This window comes from Nannobrachium achirus (genome assembly GCF_963921795.1).
Source record: "Nannobrachium achirus genome assembly, chromosome: 3".
NCBI classification, from domain to species: domain Eukaryota; kingdom Metazoa; phylum Chordata; class Actinopteri; order Myctophiformes; family Myctophidae; genus Nannobrachium; species Nannobrachium achirus.
The window spans coordinates 69,900,298-69,925,927 of record NC_137812.1 but is presented as its reverse complement, the minus strand read 5'-3'; the positions used below and the strand labels follow the sequence as shown (position 1 = coordinate 69,925,927).

At 43.7% G+C, this 25,630-nt stretch overlaps 1 protein-coding gene across 1 annotated transcript in view; it reads right to left on the bottom strand.

Annotated features, from left to right (window-relative positions):
• The window catches only part of fhdc1 (FH2 domain containing 1), a gene marked incomplete at both ends in the record, with an annotated part of 45,690 nt that extends 24,769 nt beyond the window's left edge, over nucleotides 1–20,921 (bottom strand). The window contains 5 exons of the mRNA XM_080722761.1: nucleotides 760–862; nucleotides 8,398–8,459; nucleotides 17,609–17,827; nucleotides 19,040–19,289; nucleotides 20,848–20,921. Coding sequence (XP_080578887.1) covers nucleotides 760–862; nucleotides 8,398–8,459; nucleotides 17,609–17,827; nucleotides 19,040–19,289; nucleotides 20,848–20,921 — 708 coding nt within the window. The remainder of the gene's footprint in view (nucleotides 1–759; nucleotides 863–8,397; nucleotides 8,460–17,608; nucleotides 17,828–19,039; nucleotides 19,290–20,847) is intronic.
• Between the last annotated feature and the right edge of the window lie 4,709 nt (nucleotides 20,922–25,630).

The window sequence follows — 25,630 nt, the reverse complement described above, 5'->3', positions numbered from 1 at the left end:
ATATAGGGAAACAAAAACACACATAACACACTCACAGGTTATATTTGGAAACAAAACTATGCATAACACACTCACTCACAGGCTATATAGGGGAACAAAAACACACATAACACACTCACAGGTTGTAAACGCGCAGTATGTATGGAGGCTTTTTATATGGTTCTTCTACTCATCTGGGTTCTTTGTTTGTAAAGATCTATCATATGATAACCCTTTTCTGTTCCACACTGAATTCCTCTTTTGATGGGAACATTCATTAACGGATGATTTATGATTTGTTTTTTTCAGCCATCACTGTCAGCAATGAGTCTTAAAACAGCCTTAAAAGCTCTACACTTAACTAGAAATTTGATTATTTGATTTGCTTTGTAAAACTAGTGTAATTCATTGTCGATGGTGGTCAGTGGCGGAGCAATTCAGAACCGGGCCGGTATGCAAGCCACAATGCTCGGGCCCCGTTACCCGTCTCTCCCCAAATCCCCCCCCCCCCCCCCCCCCATCGCCGCCGTCGTGCGACATTTTACCCAGGTTAATATAAACAGGAAATAGGTGTAACAGAGGCAGCGCGATACAGAAAGGGGTCCCGGACGCTCTGCCCCTGATGGTGGCGTACAAGATGTTGTTGCTGTTTGTATCATTAGAAACACACACACACACACACACACACACACACACACACACACACACACACACACACACACACACACACACACACACACACACACACACACACACACACACACACACACACACACACACCTCCTCGACGTCGGGCAGCAGTTTCAGCAGGTCTTTGAGCAGCTCGGCTCCGTAGATCTTCCCGTCTCCCTGCCTGATGTCCTCCACGATGGAGACGTTGGACCTGAGGGGAGACGGTAACCATGACAACCTGCTTAGACAGCGTACAGGATGCTCTACCTCTCTTTCTCTCTCTCTCTCTCTCTCTCTCTCTCCCTCTCCCTCTCTCTCTCTCTCTCTCTCTCTCTCTCTCTGTTCAGTAAAATAAACAACTAAAATACAGTAGAGTTTTGTCGCATTCATAAGTGATAATGTCTTTGTCTCATCTATCTCTCTATCTCTTCCTCTCGCTCTGTGTGTGTGTGTGTGTGTGTGTGTGTGTGTGTGCGTGCGTGCGTGCGTGCGTGCGTGCGTGCGTGCGTGCGTGTGCGTGGGGCAGCAGTAAATCACACTGGCACATCGACCTATGAGACAGAAGCACAGGACTGGCATGGTTTCATTAAATAACAAGCAAACAGAGACATACAATACAGAAGGGATGTTACGCCATACACACATACTGGTAATAGATACCTATTTCCTCCCGCGAGGGAAATTCAGTGTTTTCAGCCCAAGCCAGCTGATTCGCTGCCCACAAGGAGCACGTGAGCAATCAGGGGTTAAGAGTCTTGCTCAGGGACGCACATCCACATTGCTACCCTAGCCTGGAATCGAACCTGGGACAACCAGGAGCTCCCCAGGCGGGCTCCCTAACCATTCAGCTATGTGCGTCACCAATTGAAATAACCTCTTACATATGTAGGCCTATTAATTATTAACCCACAATATATCAGATTTGATTCTCTTTACTTGCATAATGGGGATTCTTTATAGTGTTGCAGAGCTCTGTATATTTTATGAATGGATCAGCCTGGGTTATCCACCGTTCTGTATCCGTGGACTCCTTCAGAACATCTGACAGCTATGGCTCTTTTAAAAGAGCCAGGGTTATTTCGATGTTAATCTACACTGTTTACACTTTTTTTGTAAGACGGAGTGAGTAAGCCATTTACCATGAGAGGGAGTGGGTTGTTGGCTGATTTACCACTGTTTCAGGGTTGTGGCACGAGGCGAAACCGAGTTCCAAACAACACTGAATGAAAACAGTGGTCCATGAGCCAACTCAAGGTTGTTGACTGATTTACCACTGTTTTAAGCCAATCAGAATCCAGTATCTGACCATGTGACCACAAAAAGTGGTAGAAATGGTTGTTTTGGTTGTTTAGCACGCTATTGTTCTAGGTTAAGTTGAACACATGCACTCTTCCGGGCACACACGTGGGGCATGCGCGTGCACGTGGGGTATGCGCGTGCAGTTCAAACAACTAGTGGAGCGACAATACAAACTGTAATGTACTACTGTACTTTTACTGTGCTGGGATCTCTGGCCAAGACAATAAAGTTCTAGTCTTTTCACTTCAGTAATAAATAGAGATTATCACCTGGCCATGGGCATTCAGCCTTGTCCAAAGGTTGCCTTGGTGATCATTTTGTTTATCAGATACACCCATGTATGCCTAATTAAAGCATGGCTCCTCCTGAGCTGTCTGGGAAAGGGTCTGTCTGTCAGTCTGTGTGAGTCTGAGCGCCACATTTCTGCTGTGCTCTGCCAGTAGGCCACAGAAGCGCCTATTATTAGACCACGTCTGGTTCATTCACAGAGTGAAGATAGTATTTTGATCCACGCTGAAACCGTGGTGGCCCTGTTTGCTCATGGTTACAGTTTCGAGCACATTCGGGCACTTGAGCATGTGATATTCGGTCAGCTACTGCCATATCAGCCCTATAGGGATTATATGTAACTTTTACACTGTAAAAGAGAATGTACAAATGGTTCTATTAACATTTCTGCTGCTTGTACCTGTATGAGTTAGAGACAAATAAACCCCTCTTGATTGTTCTAGATAGTGTTGCTGTCGGGCAGAAACCTCTGACTTAGCTCCGTATTCTAAATGTTTGTGATTTTTCATAAATGAACGTCCTGCTTGATCATAGTACAGCTCCAAGTGCTGCGCTAAGCGACGCGTTTTGAACTTGTAGATCTGCTACTTTTGCAAATCTCTACATTATGCAAATTTCTACTCTCCTCCAAAACCTCTGCAATTCAAAACTGGCCCCTGTAAAAAGCCAAAGCCTACGATCTACAAGCTCGCAAGCTTGTATATCTGCTATTTTTTAATAGTTAAAGCATAAAATTAAAACAAAAAATGTGTTAAAGTAATAATACATAATAATGCGTTCCAGGTCTAAATCCTCTTAGCAAACTGCTAATAAAGTAGATAGATAGATAGATAGATAGATAGATAGATAGATAGATAGATAGATAGATAGATACCTTTATTATCCCAAGGGGGAAATTTAGTTGTCCAGTTGTAGCATAGCAGTATACAGTATTTACAAAGTTACAGAGAAGTAAGACAAAAGATAGATAAGAGTAAAAGAAAAAAAAAGAGCAGTACAGTACCAATAAAGAAAAGGTGCATCAATAGAGGGGGCGAATAATATATAAGTATACATAAAGTGACTTACAAAAAGAGACCGTAACAGTCAATGCTAGTTAGTGCAACAAGTATCGCACTGACATTGTTAAACAAAGCAGAATACTCAGAAACTACCAACACAACCTAATAGTGCAAAGTCAAAAATCAGTGCGAAAAAACAAACAAAAAAAGCAGCTCAGAGAAGAAGAAAAACTAGGGAGCGTGTCACCGCAAGACGCACATGAGCACTCTCCCTGGAAGGTCCTTAGGGGACTGAGTTACTAGGGCCCAAAGTGGAGGGGCCTTAATTATTTTATACTTTAGCTATTGAAAAATAGCAGATATACAAGCTCACAGCACGCTGCGAGCTTGTAGATCTGCTATTTTATTGAAGGGAAAGCCCCATTGAGATGCAGCATCTAATTTTCAAGAGGGACCCATAATGTATTTTTTGAGCGAACATTTGTAACTCAAATTTTGCTTCTCGGGGGGGTGGGGTCCCTGGAACAACATCATTTTGGGGGTCCTTCACATGAAAAGGTTTGAGCACCACTGACGTAGAAACAAAAAATAATTTGAAAAAAAAAAAGGATTTGAAATATTCAAAGACTTGCACACATTTTTGCGATTTTTCAAAAATAGCAAATCTACAAGCTCGAGTGCCGCGCTGCGAGCTTGTATATCGGCTATTTTTCAATAGTTAAAGTGCCCAGGGCCCAGAATTTGGTGCAACACCCCTGGTGGTAACCTGGTAACCAGAGACCATGTTTACACGCAGAGGGAGATGACATCACTGATCAAGCTCAGATTAGTGGTGTGTGTAGAGCAGACACATGACAGTCAAATAGGAGGGAAATAAGCCATATGCAAATGAGCTGCTACGCAAATAAGAGCCTTTCCTGTCCTGCCTGCCTTCGTCAATGCAGCGCTACAACACCACTATGGTACGACCTTACACCAACATTACGTAAGAGAGTTCATGAGTTCAGATCAACACACACCGGCCAGATTTATAGCCAGTCATTTGCAAGCATTGATGATGATGCTACTGAATGAGCTAAATATGTCCACGTGTGATGTTGATGTTGGACTGGCTGAGAATCTATTACCGTAGACACACAGACTGCTAAAACAGTGAAACAAGGATTGTATATTCCTAAATAGGGATACCAGGTTGATTCTGTCTGTGGAGTTCAATATTTCAACAATGAAAAGTATTAACCTTAGGCCTAGAATTATTGAATGTTTTAACCAGTGAAAAATAGCAAATATACAAGCTTGTAGATCTGGGGGGTCCCTGGAACTAAATATATTGAGATGGGGGTCCGTGGCCAAATAAATATCATTTTGGGGGTCCTTCACATGAAAAGGTTTGAGAACCACTGACATAGTAGTCTCTCAAGAACAGACTAACTGAGCTCCAGTGAAAAGGACCTTTTCTTTGACGATGGCTGGCCAGATTGCTGACATAGAAACATAGGTTTTTCCAAAAAATCTTAGAAGGATTCAAAAGACACTTACAGAATCGGGTCAAAATTCTAATTTTCACGATTTTTCAAAAATAGCAGATCTACAAGCTTGCAGCACGGCACTCGGTGCCGCGCTGTGAGCTTGTATATCTGCTATTTTTCAATAGTTAAAGCAAAATATAATGATACACAATATAGTGTATTCGTTCTGAATGGGTTAACTCATCGGATGCCCACGAGGTGTCAACGCGCCAATCTCTTTGATGACTACGTGTGCCCATCGATGCGTTCGACGCGTCATACAGTAAACTATACTGTACTGTAGCACCTGTACTGTACTACCGTGGTGACGAAAACAACTACATTTCCCAAAATGCAGCGCGGGATCACGTGACCGAGAAGTGCTGTCTCGCTAATAGACATGCATGCAAAGCTGCTGCACAAACATGCATTTTTCTCCTAATCCAGGTTTTAAATCACTTTCACGTTCAAAATGCTACCTTCTCTACCAAACGCTGTGGCGCAGGATTGTAAAATAAATAGGACATGTTTGGATTACATTTACTCGGATTACTTTTTCCGCCAGGACCTCGAAGTTAGGCAAAATGGCGGGTTGCCATGGGCACCAGCAAATTAACCCTTGCATTCATTGTGGGCATCCAATGTGTTAATTGGCTTCCAAACTCAAACGACCACCAAGACACCCAGCAGTGTGTCCTCCTGCTGAGATTGCATCATCAGGGAAGCATCGTCTGAACATCAGAAGCAGGGATGTGCTAATTGTGCATAAATGTAAACTCCTTTCACCATCAAACTGAACCCGTTCTGCAGCAGGTCACCTTGGGGCCAATTAACGTTTGGCCTCCTCCGATTGGCCATCGCAGGAGGAGGACATGATAAAGAGCAGAGCGCTGGGATGTTTCCTGACACTGAACAAGCCTTCTGAGTCTCTCCTTATTGTCTCCACCAGCCGAAGGCTGAGGGAGAGTATGTTTTCCCCTCCGTCCGTCCGTCCGTCCGTCCGTCCGTGCGTCCGTGCGTCCGTCCGTCCGTCCGTGCGTCCTCGCAGTTTGTGAACAGCTAATCTCAGTCACCGTTGGCCCGATCGCTGCCAAACTGAGCACACACACTCCCTGGATGCCAATCTAGAACCTCTGCCCCACATTTTTCAAATCAGCCTCATGGTGGCGCTATAACAGGCCGATTTGTGTGGCCTGGTTGTTACCAGCTAATCCCCGGCGCCGTTGGCCCGATCGCTGCCAAACTGAGCACACACACTCCCTGGATGCCAATTCAGAACCTCTGCCCCACATTTTTTAAATCAGCCTCATGGTGGCGCTATAACAGGCCGATTTGTGTGGCCTGGTGGAGACCTGTGCTCGGAAGAGCACTGCTTCTAGTCTCTCTCTGTATCTCTCTCTGTATACAGTATGTCACTCTCCCTGTGTCTCTGTAAATCTCTCCTCGGTATCTCCCACTCTCTGCATGGGCTCTGTTTGATTGTATTAAGTACCAGCTCTTATGCCTTAACTTAAAGTCCTGTCCATACTGTTTCCGACCACCGGCCTTTGTTGTCGGAAAGGTCCGGTTCAACTACAAAATGAAGTCACTTGCATCTTCTGAAAAGCAGTACACCGAATTAGAGTTCGGAAAGCTGCACGTCGTAAAGTCGGAACTCTCCGACGAAAAGTACGGTGGTCAGAGAAGGTATGGACAGGCCTTTAAGTTAAGGCCCAAGAATTGGTACTTAAGACAATCAGAATATAGCCTGTTGTGTCTCTCTTTAACTTTTTCTGTCTCCCACTCTCTAGTCTCTCTGTACATCTCTCCCTGTGTCTCTGTAAAGGCTCATTCATACTCCAAGGTGAGGTGAGTAGCTACACTAGTTGTGTGTCAGTAAAAGCAGAGAGATGTGTCAGGGTGAGAGGTGAGTTGCTGCTCACCGTGGTGAGTGATGTAATGTTGTAGTTTTATGACTTTAGAAAACTACACGTGGTGAGTTGTAACTCACCTAAAACTGGAGCATTAATAAGCCTTAAATCTCTCTCTCTCTCTCTCTCTCTCTCTCTCTCTCTCTCTCTCTCTCTCTCTCTTCCACTCTCTAAGTCTCTGTATCTCTCTCTGTGTACTGCATCTCCTTCACGCTGTACTGTTTTTATGTCTTTATCTCTTGTGCTCTCTTTTATTGTTCTCCCTCTCCTCAGTATTTTTCAATATATCATGCTCTCTCCTTGCCTCTCTCTCCCTGCCTCTCTCTCTCTCCGTCTCTTTGTCTTTCCTCTCTGTCTTTCTCTCTCTCTCCCTTTCCCTCTACTGTACCCCCCTCCCCCCCACCCCTCTCTCTTTCTCTCCCTGTCATTCAAGCCACAGTTCTTGTCACGCTAGTACAGAACATAAAGAACTATGACCAGGCACTTCCTAACTCTCTCTCCCGCCCTCCGTACTCGGGAGGTGTGTGAGACGTCACTCCTCATTCTGTGTCTGCTGTGTGTGTGTGTGTGTGTGTGTGTGTGTGTGTGTGTGTGTGTGTGTGTGTGTGTGTGTGTGTGTGTGTGTGTGTGTGTGTGTGTGTGTGTGTGTGTGTGTGTTCTTCTTTCTGAGAGCCTCTCGTCATCGCGCTGCCTGACACTTGAACCCGTTACACAACCAGTGTTGTGATGGGGTGTCCGGGGGGACCCCTCCCCCTCCCCTCCCCTCCTGCAGCGATCAATGGAGTTATAACGATATGCACACGCTCCACTGAGCTCTGTGGATGACGACCTGACCCTGAACCCCCCACCACCCACCCACCCACACACACACACACACACACACACACACACACACACACACACACACACACACACACACACACACACACACACACACACACACACACACACACACACACACACACACACACACACACACTCAGCAGTTATGGACAAATAAGTGGCCAATCCCAGTACTTGAGTCAAAGTAGAGATTCTCAAACGTCTTTGTGCCAACGACCCCCAAATGTACAATTGGCCACGGACCATTCAAATGTGGTGAGGATAGCGGATCTACAAAGCTTGGCTATTTCCACAATTTTTTGAGCGGTGGTAGACCGCTCCTATACGTGGCTGTGCGTGTGTCTGTAGCCTTTTTCCTCAGCGTTTTGCCATAGCAAAATGTGTGTACGTAGCATCATGTTTGTCTAGTGATGTCATATGTCGTATGTCTGTAGCCTTTTTCCTCAGCGTTTTGCCATAGCAAAACGTGTGTGTGTAGCATAGCCTGTACATCCTAGACTCAAATCCTAGTCTGAAGACGTTATGCAAGCACGACCACCGCTCACTTCACATTGGGTGTGATTTTTTACCTGTTGTTGTGCTGCACTGTACCACCCATTACCACTTTTTGTATTAAGAAGAAAAAAAAACATTTGAATTATAAAAAAAAAAAATAGTGGATAATTCAAAAATACTACAATATTTGTCTTTGAAATGCTGCGGTGTGAAAGTCATAACCTTCCACAAAATAAAATACTCAAATTATCAACAGAAGATTTTTTTATATTCTTTTTAGCACATTTCCCTTACAGTAGATATATACCTGCTCTGTGTGATAAAAGCTGTTACGGAAACGTTTCATAATGTGATGGAACAGATTGTTGTCTCCGTGATTGTTGGTAATGCAGCAGTACTTACTTCTTGAACTGCTTGAGGAAGATGCCAACGTTCATGCCTCTCTTGGAGTCCAGGATGCTGATCTGGAGAAGAGAGACAAAACGGCTGGGTTTCAGTGACTGACAGCCAGGTGAGGTGGACCTGAGCTCAGCTGACAGTAGGGCATTCACGAATAGTGATTTTTAGTATAGAATTATTCGACCTCAAAGTATTCGAATAGTCGAATATTCGACAGGACTGGCCAAACTGTCAAATATTAAGTAAGCAAGAGGCGAACATTGTGAAAATAGCAGATCTACATGCTCACAACGCCTCGCAACGCGAGGCGTTGTGAGCATGTAGATCGGCTATTTTCACACTATTTCTGTGGAACCGAGTCACATTAAATGTAATGCCTACAATTCCAAGAGCTTGTCAGGGTGGGGGTCCCCAGTTCAAATATGTTTATTTTTGGGGTCATGGCCTAAAAAGGTTTGAGAACCCCTGGTATAGACCATTAACAAATTCATCCACCAGGGGCATTGACAACTCATTCTTATGACTTCCTATCTAGTAGCCAAGCTTTATAAACTATATATTTTTTAAAGATAAAAAAAAGCGAATATTCGACTTCGGTGAACAACGTTGAATAGTGACTTTGATATTTGAATATTCGAATACTTGGTGAATGCCCTAGCTGACAGCCAGGTGAGGTGGACCTGTGGTCATTCTCAACCAGTCTGTGTGACCCAGTTTCTGTCACCTCTTTTACTTTCCTTTCCATCCTAGTTCTCAGTTTAACCAGGTTAACACCCGATGTCCCTGTGTTGGCCATGGGCATTATAGGCCAAATATACAGTATATTTATCAAAATCAATATAAAAAAGTATAATAATCTGAAAAATCCAGGGAAAAGAAATTCAAAAACAAAATCCACAGAATTTCAAAAGATCTCAACAAATAAAAATGTAATACAAATAAAATAAAACATAAACAAAAATAGAAGCTCTACAAGTTCACATAACGTGTTGCAACATGATCATGAATATCATAGGGCGTTGTTGTAATTTGGAATGTGTAAAGGGTATAATATACCCAGTATTTATTATCTAATTCTTGCCCCCGTAATGTTCCATGTCCCCAGGGTGTAAGTGTGACACCTGTACACAGCTGATGTAAGCGGCAGTGTGTCACCCATAGACTGGGTGACACCCTATAGGAGAGCTGATATTCCACCTGGCCATGCAACACGTCTTGTGTTGCCCTGGTGTGAATGGTTGAGGCGGTGCTAGCTGGAGGTTCTGTCTATCCCAGACTAATTATAGACTTTAGACACAGCTGTGGGTTAATGAAAGAAATAGGAATGAATGCACGAGAGAGAGAGAGAGAGAGAGAGAGAGAGAGAGAGAGAGAGAGAGAGAGAGAGAGAGACTGGAGTGGAGTGGAGTGGAGTGGAGTGGGGAAATGTTAAACTTGAATCACTAGTTGCGTTTTCATAAAGCTTATTAGAAAATAGGAAGAATTATCAGAAATTCGCAAAAAGACTAAGCGAATTTAGCCTGTTTCCGTTAAACTGATGACATGCGATTCTTGGGAGACCCGGCCGTCTGACCGACCTGCTGTCTGTCTGTCTGTCTGTCTGACTGACTAACTAACTGACTAACTAACTAACTAACTAACTACTAGCATGAATTCACAGTTTAAACAATCAATATATTTGGGGTCTATTCTTGCCAGTGTGCACATTAAATCTGGCACTGATTGGTGATGTGGACAGACACACATACATACATATGGACAAAGGCTTAGGCTCTGTGGTCGTAAATAAATATCTTTGTACTGAACCAGTAAAGAAGCAGTCATTTAATCAGGTATCCTAGCTGGTGATAGAATCCCAACAGAGCTTTTTCCACCTGTTGCCAGGCAGGCTTTCTTGTTTGATATCTGCTGCTAAGTGATGTCTCACCTGCCCAAGGGACTATACACACATTATTGATATTTTATCACAATTTATTTTAGCATTAAGTATTTTTTATCCATTCACCTTATTGGTATTTTACATATCTGGCTGTTTTCCTGTTGTCTCTTTACAGTAACTCTCAATTCTTTCTCTATTCTTCGCCACTTGAATCCTCCTCTAGCGTCCATATAGCCAAAAATAGCAGATCTACAAGCTCACATGTAGATCGGCTATTTTCAGCAAAGAGGTTTGGTGTAGAGGGGAAAAAGAGCAGACTAAGTATGAAATGTCAAGTTAGGTATTGACGGTTCAAGTGGTTAAATACGTATCTGAAAACACAAATTGACATGAATCCAAAGTACAATGATGATTGTGCTGTCAAACAATGACACTATATGGAATCTATGAAAAGGTTGTGGGGGTCCCTGCTTCATCTCTCTCTCAACTAAGGGGTCCTTGGCCTGAAGACGTTGAAGACCTGACCCTGGTCTACAGTGTATATTTCACAAAAGAAGGCGCACAAAGGGGAGAAAACGCAACGCTGTGTCACAAGTTAAGCGCTCCGTGTTACTGTAAAGATGGCCAGAGATTATTATGGGCTGCTTGCGTCAGACAACGCTGTGAGCACAGCCCAGAAGGAGGCTATATTTGAAACCCCCAGCGGAGCCGCCGTGGGCACAGGAAAATACTCAGCCTTAATTTCATCCATTGGTACTGTAACTCAGAGAGTGTACAAAATAAGGGTCCGTTTGGTTCCATTTGCATTTAGACAGAGGATTTTACTGTGGAGTAATATGTGGAGGAGAGAGACTTTTTGTGCGTTTTACGGCAAACCCGAGTTCCTCAGCACTATTGTGGGAACCAGGCACGTGCACACATGGACATCAAAGGGGGCTTGAGCCCCTGCCCTTTTACCCGTCTGTAAAAAGTGACCAGGAATGCAGTTTTTACTATGGTGAAAGAAACGAAAATAGCCCTCTTTCCATGCCATACCTGAAGGCAGCATTCAAGAGAACTGCATTGTCCAAAGTCTCCTGAACTTGAATGCAGCATCTTATGTTGAAAGAATTGCCCTCACTGTCCAGAAATCCACACCACATCTTCATTATTGCATTTTTATGCTTAGTTTAGTGTTATGAAGTACCGAAAATAGCCGACCTCCAAGCTCACAACGCGTCGCAGCGCGACACGTTGTGAGCTTGGAGGTCTGCCATTTTCAATATTTTCACCAAAAGGCCCTTATAGAAATGTCAGCCCCTGCCTCTCTAATATTCTCTGCACGTCCCTGGTGGGAAACGCAGAAAGGGCGTCGCATGTTGTGACATTATAACGCCACTGTCGGGTGAAAACCTCGTATCTCCAAATTTCAAATTTGTACATTTTTTCACAAAGCAAAGCCCTGCTTCACCATAAAAGGCCGTTGCACAAAAGTAGTGAAAACAGCAGATCTACAAGCATACAACGCCTCGCACCGCGAGGCGTTGTGTGCTTGTAGATCCGCTGTTTTCCCTAGTTTTATGTCATTTTTAAATTGATAAATACAAAACAAACGGTTTTGGACGTACAAGGTTTCCACCCGACAACGAGGATAAGTGTCCCTAAGCCAGATTACTTTACCAGCTCACACATTACCCTCCACGAGCGAACATTGATGTGTGAAGCGCTATTGTGTTGGCTAAGACCCACTGAATGTATTTCCTCTACACTACGAGGACGACGGTATAAATTAGCTCCTTAAGGGCTTATTTGGCTCGTCGCTGTTAAAGGAAAGTAAAGTGGTTCCCAAACGGTGTGCTGTTGCCGTGAGACGGCTTCAGGTGAGCCTGGGGATTCTGGGACAAACACACTATTATTGTTGATAACTTGTGAATGTCTGTGTGTGTGTGTGTGTGTGTGTGTGTGTGTGTGTGTGTGTGTGTGTGTGTGTGTGTGTGTGTGTGTGTGTGTGTGTGTGTGTGTGTGTGTGTGTGTGTGTGTGTCAAAACAGAGGCACATTCTATACACAAAGAAAATATATTTTAAGCACTTTTACCCTGGCATCACTATTTTGGGCAGGTCATTATACAGTAGGTTTTTATTTACCCCCCCCCCCCACAAAAAAGGAAGAAAAGGGGGGGAAAATAAGGGGAAAAAAATATCAGATCTACAGGCTCACAACGGTGCCATGTGTTGTGCGCTCGCAGAGTTTTCTAGTTTTCTTCCTCAGTAGTATGAAATAGGACTCCAGTGGTTTATTTGGCAGTGGTTCACAGATATGAGTGATACTGGAACACATGCTATAGAGAGGCTGTTCTGCCTTCATATGAACACAGGTGTGCGTGGGGATTTTAAAATTGACCGTTGATGTGTCTGCCTGGGGCACAAAGAGTGTGAAAAAGCTCTGCATTGAGGTGTTACTGGGCTATAATGTCACAATAGGAAACTCTATAACCTGTACAGAGGACAGACAGTGTGCGTTGGAAGCAGGGGTGTCACACCAAATTCTGGGCCCTGGGTACAAGGATTCACTGCGGGCCCCCCATGAATGTTAACTGTTGAAAAATAGCAGATATACAAGCTCACAGCACGGCACCGAGTGCCGCGCTGCAAGCATGTAGATCTGCAATTTTTGAAAAATCGTGAAAATGTGTGCAAGAAACCTATGTCAAGGACCCCCAAGAAGATGATATGTATTTGGCCACGGACCCCGATCTCAAAATATTTCGTTCCAGGGACCCCCCAGAAGCAAAATTTGAGTTAGAAATGTTCGCTTAAAAAATACATATATTCAAAGATTTTCACACATTTTCACAACTTTTCAAAAATAGCAGATCTACAAGCTCGCAGCGCGGCACTCGGTGCCGCACTGTGAGCTTGTATATCTGCTATTTTTCAATAGATAAAGTTATTAGGGCCCCCTCCACCTTGGGCCCCAGTAACTCAGTCCCACTTTCCTACCCCTTGTGACGCCCCTGATTGGAAGGACGTGTTGTCTTATGTCTCATCGTGGTGGGGGTGACAGATGGACCGGAGGGTTGTGTTACAAAGCCAACCACCAACCCTTACAACGTGCCCATGAGCAGCACGCGAGGAACAATTCTGGTGGAATATCATTGTTATCGTGCTGTTAATTAGACCCGTTTCATCCCGCGTGCATGGGAAATTCTGTTTTCAGCTGCACCCAACTGTGCTTCTGCTGTGCCCTATCCCCAGGGTGGGGGTAAGGGGAGGGGATAGGGGTTAAGTGTCTCTCTCTCCGGGACATCTGGACATATTGCCCGAGCCGGGAATTGAACCTGGGACCTTATTGTGCCTCACTGTCCTCTCAGCCACCCTGTTCTCCATATCTAGAATTCCTCGACACAATAAGTGGCTGAACTTCTGTAGGATTCTAACTGGCGCTCTGTCTACTCTGTCTCTCTACTTTACTTGGCCCAGACATTAATTGTGAGGGCCATTTTTCCTGAGGTTGGCTTACAATTAGGAAAAGATTGTGGTTAAAATTAAAAGTTAAAATTAGGCATTCAGATGGTCAGGTTTAAGGGGTTAGGGTTGAAGTCGTCGTCCACCCCTCCGGTTTTGCGCTCGCGGAGCCTCTATTTGAGCGAGGTTTCGCGCCAACGTCCATAGGGGTAAATGGCCATGTCCCGCCCCCAAACACTTTATATTATTATTTATTTATTCGATTGGTTCAGGCTACGTCGCAACGCAATGGCCGACGCTCCATATGCGGACAGTATTTTGCAAGACATCGCATCGCATCGCTCGCTCGTGTGCAGTGCGGATGAGGTGTTACACTGAGCATTTTACAGTGCAGATTTTAGCATGAATACATTTAGATCATTTAAGCAGAAAGGCGTATAACCATTGGCAGCATGGAGAGCCAGCAGAGAAGAGTTTGGCAGGAGTGAATTCTTGTCCATCTGGGCTAGACGTGGGTGGCTGGACTTTTTATGGCTTAAAAAGAAAAAAAGAGATGATTTTGTTTTTGGAAATATTTATTTTTGGCGTTCTTGGTGGAGAGGAGAGGCACGTGAGACTGGACGGGAGTTGGATTTGAACCCGTGTCCTCATGCTGGCAGGGAGCATAATGATCTGAGTTATATAACCCATTAAGATCTGGAACGTTTCAACCACTTTAACCATTATGCTTTAAACTATTGAAAAATAGCAGATATACAAGCTCACAGCAAGCTTGCAGATCTGCTATATTTTCTTTTTTTCAAATTCTGACAATTTGCGCAAGTCTTTCAATATGTTTCTCTCATCAGTGGTTCTCAAACCACTGATGTCAAGGACGCCCAAAAATACATGTATTTGGCCGCAGACCCCCCCCATCTCAAAATATGTTGTTCCAGGGACCCCCCCAGAAGCAAATATTTCAGTTACAAATGTTTGCTTTTAAAAAGATATATTCAAAGATTTGCAAAAAGAATATGATTTTTCTTAAATAACAGATCTACAAGCTCGATCTGCTATTTTTCAATAGCTAAAGCGTAAAAGGATGGAAAGTAATGTGTAGTAATTTGTTCCCGGTCTAAATGGCATAACTGGCTGAGCCACCAGGCAGCCCGAGGGGAAAAATATTGTTCTGACCTCAGCTAAACACCACTTGTGGAACCATTGTTTCTTAGAGTGTGTGCAATGCATTCACTAATGTATCACCATACCATTGACACTTCTATGGCGTAAACAGTGCTGGTCCCTGGGGTGTAATGAACGCATTGTTCACCCCTGTACACTGCTTGGATAAGCGTTCTTTTTCCCCTCACACAAACACCTGGGACAAGTTGTTTGTTTCACTACTGGAGCAGTGGAACTCAAGCTTTCTTAATATACGTCCATATTCTTCCTGCTATACTGAACTGTACAGTAGCCTATCGATGCTTGTAAGCCCCACAGTTAACCATGTGGGCATGTCAACTATTTTCAAACAAGGTCAGTGGTGACTTCTTTATGGCTGTCATGCTTGCTGTTACAGCAAGATTGCAGAAGCAATCTGTAATCTGCGTTCAAGACACCCTACCCGACCTGAAAAAACAGCTAAATCTGTGCATGGTTTTGGCATGAAGCCCACATGAAGCCCGACAGCTGGCTCCCCCTACCGGTGACAAAGTTAGGCGCCCCTGAGCTGATTGCCAGCGCATGACGTATGGGTCTTGCGTGGTCCTGTTGTAATAAGTATCTGTGTGCACCCACTTAGCGCAGTGTGTAGCCTCTGGAGTATATTCTGCCTGAACTAACAGTGTGTAGCCTCTGGAGTATATTCTGACTGAACTAACAGTGTGTAGCCTCTGGAGTATATTCTGACTGAACTAACAGTGTGTAGCCTCTGGAGTATATTCTGACTGAACTAACAGTGTGTAGCCTCTGGAGTATATTCTGACTGAACTAACAGTGTGTAGCCTCTGGAGTATATTCTGACTGAACTAACAGTGTGTAGCCTCTGGAGTATATTCTGACTGAACTAACAGTGTGTAGCCTCTGGAGTATATTCTGACTGAACTAACAGTGTGTAGCCTCTGGAGTATATTCTGACTGAACTAACAGTGTGTAGCCTCTGGAGTATATTCTGACTGAACTAACAGTGTGTAGCCTCTGGAGTATATTCTGACTGAACTAACAGTGTGTAGCCTCTGGAGTATATTCTGCCTGAACTAACAGTGTGTAGCCTCTGGAGTATATTCTGACTGAACTAACAGTGTGTAGCCTCTGGAGTATATTCTGCCTGAACTAACAGTGTGTAGCCTCTGGAGTATATTCTGACTGAACTAACAGTGTGTAGCCTCTGGAGTATATTCTGACTGAACTAACAGTGTGTAGCCTCTGGAGTATATTCTGACTGAACTAACAGTGTGTAGCCTCTGGAGTATATTCTGACTGAACTAACAGTGTGTAGCCTCTCGAGTATATTCTGACTGAACTAACAGTGTGTAGCCTCTCGAGTATATTCTGACTGAACTAACAGTGTGTAGCCTCTCGAGTATATTCTGACTGAACTAACAGTGTGTAGCCTCTGGAGTATATTCTGACTGAACTAACCGCACAAGCTACGTATCATTTTATATATGTATATATATATATATACATATAGTATATTCTGCCTGAACTAACCGCACAAGCTACGTATCATTTTATATATGTATATATATATATATACATATAGTATATTCTGCCTGAACTAACCGCACAAGCTACGTATCATTTATATATATATATATATATATATAGTATATTCTGCCTGAACTAACCGCACAAGCTACGTATCATTTATATATATATATATATATATATAGTATATTCTGCCTGAACTAACCGCACAAGCTACGTATCATTTTTGGACATAATAATAATGGATGGCATTTTTATAGCGCTTTTCTAAGCAAGTTGCGAACTCAAAGCGCTTTACATTCATGGTCCATTCATTCATACATTTGGGAGTTGAAGCGGCGAGCAGTCGACGCCAGCGTCCTCACTTCCCACATTCACATACCAACGATGGCAAGCTGACACCGACCGACTCATTGGCGGCAGTGTGGGGTTCAGTGTCTTGCCCAAGGACAATTCTACATGTGGACAGGAGGAGGAGCAGGGATTCGAACCACCAACCCACAGGTCATTGGACGACCAGCTCTACCTCCTGAGCCACAGCGGCACCGACATATGAGGTTTCCACTCGACAGAGACGATATATGCAAAGGACACACACACAGACAGACAGACAGACAGACAGACAGACAGACAGACAGACAGTACTGTACATACGGTATATTCCATAATGTCTGGGGGTGTAACGATATAGTAACTGAATCGAAAAATTGATTTTAATTTGCAATGATCAACCATATCGTTTGCAAAAGCAAAACATCGTACCGTTTTGGCTTTGTATCGTATCGTTTTAAAATACGGTAATCAGTATTGAATCGCTTTGCGATGCAAATAATTGATTGTATGGAAACTAAGTATTTGTGCCTTGTATTTGCTAATTTTAAGAGGGAATATTTAAAAGAGAGGTCTAATTACCTTTCCATTCCATATAGCTACTCTTGGTCTATGGATAAATGTGTGTAATCTTGAAATATAATGTCCATTTATTTACTAGATTATCACAGGGTTTACTTGGTTTTACACAGATTTAATTTCTTTGTTAAATAGTTACTATATCGATTTTAAATCATTGAATAGAATCGCATCGTATCGCCATGAATGAACCAATATCGTCCATGTGTCGTATCGTTAACCATGTATCGTGATGCGTATCGTATCGTTTTTAAAACATATCGTTACACCCCTACGGTCCCGTCTCCTCCTCACCTCGTCCTTGCTGCTCTCCCTGAAGGAGCGGGAGCGGGCGATGAGGGCGGGGCGTCCCGCGGCAGAGGGCGGGGTCTCCCCCCGTCCCGCCCCCCCGGGGGTCATGGCCCCGCCCCCCTCCTCCTGGGGCTGACCGAACAGCTCCTCCACCGAGCGCACGTCGATCTGGTACTGCTGCTGTCGCACCGACATGGTCCAGATGTTAGGCCTGCCCCGCACCTGGACAAGGTACAATTACACATGTTATAGACCTGTCCCACACCTGGACAAGGTAATATTATACATGTTATAGACCTGTCCCACACCTGGACAAGGTACAATTACACATGTTATAGACCTGTCCCACACCTGGACAAGGTAATATTACACATGTTATAGTCCTGTCCCACACCTGGACAAGGTAATATTACACATGTTATAGACCTGTCCCACACCTGGACAATGTAATATTACACATGTTATAGACCTGTCCCACACCTGGACAATGTAATATTACACATGTTATAGACCTGTCCTGCATCTGGACAATGTAATATTACACATGTTATAGACCTGTCTATAACACCTGGACAATGTAATATTACACATGTTATAGACCTGTCTATAACACTTGGACAATGTAATATTACACATGTTATAGACCTGTCCCGCACCTGAACCATTTACAATGTAGTACTGCTGAGCTGCAGGGCTAACAGATTCAATAGCAGACATCTATCGAACCGTTTGAGCGTTTCACACGCGCTTCTTCACCCGGCCATGCCGTGTTATAGTTCGTGTTCAAGATCAGACTGAATGTTACTTAAATATTCTGTGACCACAACACGCGCATGACTGAACAGGTCATTTTGACCTATTTTGAGATTTAGAAATTGAACAATTCTGCTCAGGAAACACTAAAAAATATTTATTTCATATTTACAAAACGTCTCAGATGGTAGAAAAAAACAAGACTTGGCTTGTATGTTTAGGAAAAGTCATGAAAGGGCAATTTTTTGGAATGTGTTTGCTCAGAGTTTCCTGAGCAAACCCATTCCACCTCTAAATCTCAAAATCAGGCTCAGTCATGCGCGTGTTAAAAGGTAAGAAAAGCTGTCAATTGCTGGTATTTGGGCTTTAGTTGGCTATTAATCTCTGGCAGTAAATTAGTTAAATAGATTGCAGAGAGAACAAAGTATAGTGTCTCAAAGAAACTAGGATACCAGGTAAAGGTAAAAAATGAACCTATAGTATCTGTCTAAACAACAACAAATATAACGTAGCTGTCAGGTGGAAATCTCCCAAATGTCAGTCCCAAACTGACATCACTTCCTGTACTGAAGAACACGTGACATCACACTGACATCACTTCCTGTACGGACAGACAGAAGGTCAGACAAGCGACAAGGTTTTTCAGGGCATAATGCGACCTTTGGTCGCAAAAAACCCTACCTTCTCCTCAGGGATGGGCTTCCAGTAGAAGCTCCGCACGCGCCGCTTCTTCCGCACGCCGTGATTGGCCGGCGGGGCGGTGGAGGGGGGTAGAGGGGGAGGGGGAGGGGGAGGAGGGAGAGGAGGAGGGGGAGGGGGGAGGTGTTGGTGGGCGGAGTCAGACTGGTGATTGGAGGAGCCCTGCAGGGCGTCGAAGGCGTGCATGGACATGGTGGGCGGGTCTGAGGGGCTGGTCGACGCGGAGCTGGGGCTGCAAAACACATCATGGAAGATATTTTAGGACTAGAATTATTGAATGCTTTAGCTATTGAAAAATAGCAGATATACAAGCTCACAGCGCGGCACCGAGTGCCGCGCTGCGAGCTTGTAGATCTGCTATTTTTGAAAAAGTCGTGAAAATGTGTGCAAATCTTTTGAATATATGTATTTTCAAAGCAAATGTTTGTAACTCAAATTTAGCTTCTGGGTGGTCCCTGGAACTAAATGTTTTGAGATGGGGGTCCGTGGCCAAATACATATAATTTTGGGGGTCCTTCACATGAAAAGGTTTGAGAACCACTATCATAGTAGTCTCTCAAGAACAGACTAACTGAGCTCCAGTTAAGCGAAAAGGACCTTTTCTTTGACAATGGCCGGCCAGATTGCTGACATAGAAACATAGGGTTTTTCAAAAAAAAACCTTAGGAGGATTCAAAAGACACTTATAGAATCGTGTCAAAATTCTAATTTTCACGATTTTTCAAAAATAGCAGATCTACAAGCTCTGTGAGCTTGTATATCTGCTATTTTTCACTGGTTAAAGCATTCAATAATTCTAGGCCTACTAATATTACACGATCAGGGTGTTGGTTATCGTGATTATTGTAACGCCTGCCCTGCATTGCCACAGGCATGAGCCTGCAGGGGCGAGTGCCGGTATAGGCAGTGCAGAAGTTACATTAATCACATAAACAACACCCTTGAGTGTAATATTGCGACTATACAACAGTTGCCCTTAAAAAAACACATCAACTTCATTTCATTGTAATTAAGATAACTGGTCCCCAGATGATTAGCTTAATGTGCAACATTGTTTTTGGACTCAACGGTAAACGAACCAACATGCAGTAGAAGTGTATACTATACACAGTATACAGCGTATCTGCACATTTCTAAAGTTAAGGACCTTTTTAATACATCTAAAATGAAGGAGAAAAAAATGAAAAAGTAATCAACGAACTACTATAAAAAAGTTGAGAATAGCCAATGCACAAGCTCAACGCGTTGCAACGCCACAGATACGTTTCACAGTATTTATCTGTGCAATCTGTGGAGTCAAACAAAATGCAATCTGGCTAGCCATCGTCAAAGAAAAGGTCTGTCATCGAGAGACTAAACAAAATGTAATCCCTCAGCTCAACTTGTCAGGGTGTGTGGGTAACCAGCTCAAAAAGATTGCCATTAATTATTGAACATTGGATCATATACAGTAAATACAAATTAATTACATTTCTGTTTTCTATACAATTCTTAGGCTTTGTAGACAAAAGTTGCAAAAGGCAGATACAAAGAAATAAAATTACTGGTGCTAATAATCAAAATTAATAATGTACTGCTAATACTGTACATCTACAAGCTCATTGCATGTGAGCAGTGCTAATTTTTTCAGCCTTAGTCTTTTGAAATTGTTAGTCTTAGTCAACAAAATTAACACTGCATGTGAACTTGCAATTTCTTTCAACAGAAGGGTGTATGGAGATGAATGGAAATAATGTATATTATCTGAAATATATTGCGATCAAGACAATAATCATTTTAGCCAATCCTACGTGGAGATGCTGGAGAAGCTGCTTCCCTCGCTGCTGCAGGCCTCTGTGTCATTGGGCGGAGACGGATGAGTCATCACACGCATCACAGTGGGGGCGGGGCCGGGGCGGGGCGCCTCCTCAGTCCCCAGGGTGAGAGGTCAGCATATGAGCCTCGTCACAACGCTGCAAAGTTCTACAAAAATCGCTTTAAAAAAAGAACTCGCTAGCTTTCTTTTGGTCGTGTCAAGTCGACTCCGAAGTCATCGTCACGATGAGGAAACATCACTGTAATCGCTTGCCAGACGTCAAAATGGTCACGGTACGGTTTATTTGCTACAAAGTTCTCTAAAACGATAAACAAAAACAAAAACAAAAAGTTTTTAAAGTCCTATAGCTAGCTTTCTTTCAGTCGCATCGGGTCCGACTCCGAAAAAGATTTCACCATGATAAAACATCACTGTATATCGCTGCCAAGATGGCCGCCGGTCGGTGTGGTAGCAGGGTCATGAGGTGGAAGGCGGGTTACAACCAGGGGAAGCGGCGTCGTGTTCTTTGATGGTGTCCGTCTCCATCACTTCAGCCGCTCCGCGCCGCGCCGCCGCCGGGCCTTTGAAGGACGCCTCCCAGGACACGGAGGAGAAGAAGAAGAACAGGGGGGTTGTGGGTAGCAGCGGTACGGGCCATGGAGCTGTACGACAAGGAGAGAACCAAAAACAGAAGAGCGGGAACAGAGGATTATGAGGAGGCAGTCATGCGCGACGCGGTGACCCTGGAGGTTGAAACCCCGGGGTCAAGGCAGCGCTTGCAACACATCAGGGCCAGTCACAACAGCTCACAGTCAGGGAAATGGCTAAAATAATCCTATTGTGATTTCTTTCTCTCTCTCTTTTTTTTCTGTTGGTTGGTCTTTGAAGTCAGTCTGTGGGGTGTAAAACGACCGGAGGCACACACTGTTAATATCCACTCAGATTCTGACAAAGCTCAAATGGAACCAACTTATTTTTTTGAGTTAAAACGAAAAGCTTATTGTTAAAGTGGTTAACGCTCAATATTCTGGCCATGGTAATTTGATTGACTGATTGATTGATTGAATACTTTAGCAAAAAAGCACAAGAAAGTACAGTTCAATACAAGGTCTGCTAAGAGGATTTTAAACCAGAAAGCACTCTGGCTTGTTTCCATTGGCGTCCTGTGTACTCAATTGATCAACATAATTTCTATAGTGTTCAATAACAGGGGGTTGTCTCCCTATCTGTAGAAAACACATGCATAATGCTGGGTTACAAATCCCACAGATCATTCATCAGCTTGTGTTCAAGTTCAAATGTTTGTCTGCTCGTGTATTCGTCTCAATCACTTCCAATTTCAATTGTTTATCACTGGAGCCTGTATGAGTTCTCCCTCCTGATTGGATAAAATTTGCATCCCAATCAGATTTCTTTTTTTTGCTGGAGACCCTGTTACTGAGATGGAGAGAGCCCTGTTACACAACAACACTAGCAGTGGTTCTCAGGGCCGGATCTAGGCATAGGCAAGGGGGGGCAATGCCCCCCTAAATGCCCTGTCTGCCCCACCAAACATGATGGCATGCAACAATCTAAAATGTAAAAAATATTAAACTATTTGAAATGTTATGCTACAACTAAGTAGATGGATAGATAAACTGATAAGATATTAGAGAAAGCAATAGATAGGTGTAAGACCTGTTGTTTGTATTGCGTGTTATAGGTACTAGAAGGGGCGGCCCAGCGTCTAGTCGGTGACCTGGCCAACTCGGAACAATGTAAATAGGGAATGAATGCCCCGCCCTTTAATGCAAACCCCATTATACCTGTTTTCATAGGACCCGTTTTGACCATCTGTCTGCCTGTGTCCATTTATGCCCATATATGGAGATATCTGTATCTGTCTGTCTGTCTGTCGGCGTCCATTTTATGTCCATATATGGAGATCACTGCAGTTATAGTTCTGGGTCCATTTTATGCCCATATATGGAGATATCTGTCTATCTGCGTCCATTTTATGCCCATATATGGAGTATCTGTCTGTGCCTCCAACTGTGTTGCAGACACAGTGCCGGTTCCCCTTTAATGCAAACCTCATTATACCTGTTGTCATAGGACCCGTTTTGAACATCTGCCGCGGCGGGGAACGCGCGTGCCGAATCTGAAGCCGGTGGGACGAACGGTTCTCGAGATACGCGGATTACAGACACACAGACACACAGACAGACAGACAGACACACACGCAGAGACTTCTCGCATTTATAGATAGATAAGTGTGCCAAAATGCTTAGTTTTTATGCATTTCGGGTGTTTTAGGGGGTTTGTCCCCCCATTTTTCACCGCCCACTGGGCCCTTCGCAGCATGGGCTGGAGGTGACCCCCCAATCATTTCTTCCTGCCCCACCTAGTGCTAAAGGCTAGATCCGGCCCTGGGTTCTGGGAGTGGATTCCAGTGGACTCTGGCATCCTTTAGGGGTGTCTACACTGACCATTACAGACTACAAATCAAACTATTTGTATACTGTCTGTCAGGGAGCCTTGAAATGCAAAGGTTTGAGAACCATTGCACTAGAGCAGGGGTTGTGTTGTGTTTTCATTTTCTTGACACCAGTCAGTGTGCCATATAAGTATATATTATGACATGATCAAAATCTAATATTTCCAACAGATTTTGATTGTCCATATACAATACAAAACAACCTTTATGTTATTACTTCTTCTTTAGAAGTAATTTTTTGAATGTAATGATCATTCATTATACTCAGAGAGTTATGAGTTTGAATGAATATAGAATTATGTGCAGGATGCAATTTGTATGTAAACTTTTTGGGAATATTTAATCTTAAAAGAAAAGAAAATCACATCTAGTGTGAAGTGAGTGGTGCTATTTATGAGTTAATTTCAACAAGCGTCTCGTAAAGCTTGGCCAATGTGACCCTGGGCCTACAACACACTTTGAGTGCTTTGTGCCAAGATGTAGGACAGATTTAGGACAGATTTAGGACAGATGTAGGCCAGATTTAGGACAGATGTAGGCCAGATGTAGGACAGATGTAGGACAGATGTAGGACAGATTTAGGCCAGATGTAGGACAGATGTAGGACAGATTTAGGACAGATGTAGGCCAGATGTAGGACAGATGCAGGCCAGATTTAGGCCAGATGTAGGACAGATTTAGGCCAGATGTAGGACAGATGTAGGCCAGATTTAGGACAGATGTAGGACAGATGTAGGCCATATTTAGGACAGATGTAGGACAGATGTAGGACAGATTTAGGACAGATGTAGGACAGATGTAGGACAGATTTAGGACAGATGTAGGCCAGATGTAGGCCAGATGTAGGCCAGATGTAGGCCAGATTTAGGACAGATGTAGGACAGATGTAGGACAGATGTAGGACAGATGTAGGCCACTTTTCAGAGCCCGGACAAAGCCAGATGTTTCAAGCTTAGCTCCTTCCAGGAGCACAGCTCAATATACTCTCGCTCACATTTATGCCAGTGTACCCTGTGCCAATGTTGCCACCCGTAACTAAGGTTTCCTACCCCTGCACTAGAGCAAGGACTGCTGTAGGAATATAGAGCCGTTTAACACCTGTTGTAACAACATTATATCACTTACATTCCCTTTAGCCCATTTAGGCCTAGTAATGATTGAATGCTTTAACCAGTGAAAAATAGCAGATATACAAGCTCACAAGCTGCGAGCTTGTAGATCTGCTATTTTTTTTAAAGTCGTGAAAATGTGTGCAAATCTTTGAATATATGTATTTTCAAAGCGAACGTTTGTAACTCAAATTTTGCTTCTGGGTGGTCCCTGGAACTAGATATTTTGTAATGGGGGTCCGTGGCCAAATAAATATCATTTTGGGGGTCCTTCACATGAAAAAGTTTGAGAACAACTGACATAGTAGTCTCTCAAGAACAGACTAACTGAGCTCCAGTTAATGTGAAAAGGACCTTTTCTTTGACGATGGCTGGCCAGATTGCTGACATAGAAACATAGGTTTTTCAAAACACCTTAGAAGGATTCAAAAGACACTTATAGAATTGGGTCAAAATTCAAATTTTCACGATTTTTCAAAAATAGCAGATCTACAAGCTCGCAGCGGGGCACTCGGTGCCGCGCTGTGAGCTTGTATATCTGCTATTTTTCAGTAGTTAAAGCATAAAATAATGATACACAAAATGTGTGCTAAATGGGTTCTAAATGGGTTAACACCTGTTGTAACAAAATTATATCACTTACATCCCCTTTAAAGTAACGCTGATGGTTTTGACTGTGCAGATGAAGTTACACGGGTGCCCGTTTTGTGAAAAGACCTCTTCAAGCTACACCGGACTTTCCCCAAGGCTCGTCTCCCCACAAAAATCCCCAAATGTTCTGTGGTCGAATCAAACCGTCTCCATTTCCAGACAAACGCCCTGCTTCCCCCCGTCCCCCCTCCCAACACCACGATAATGATCCTCCACTCTGTCTCAACAAGCAAACAAAACAAACAGACAGACAGTTAGTGGATATGATGAGACGTATGAGTGTGAGCGCCGCCGGCCTCCCACATCTTCCTTTCAGCAACCTGAGAGTCAGATTTTGGGGCCGGAGGGCAAAGCAGTGTGATTGAAGAGGAGACACCAGGGCTGACATGGAGGAGAGCAGAGAGCGTACCGTCTCAGGTAGCACAGGATCAAAGCTCTGAGCCACGGCTACTTGTAGAAGAGGAAGCTGTCTGTCTGTCTGTCTGTCTTTGTTTCTTTCTTTCTCAAGGACATACCGTGACCCCTCCATACAAAAGCATCTA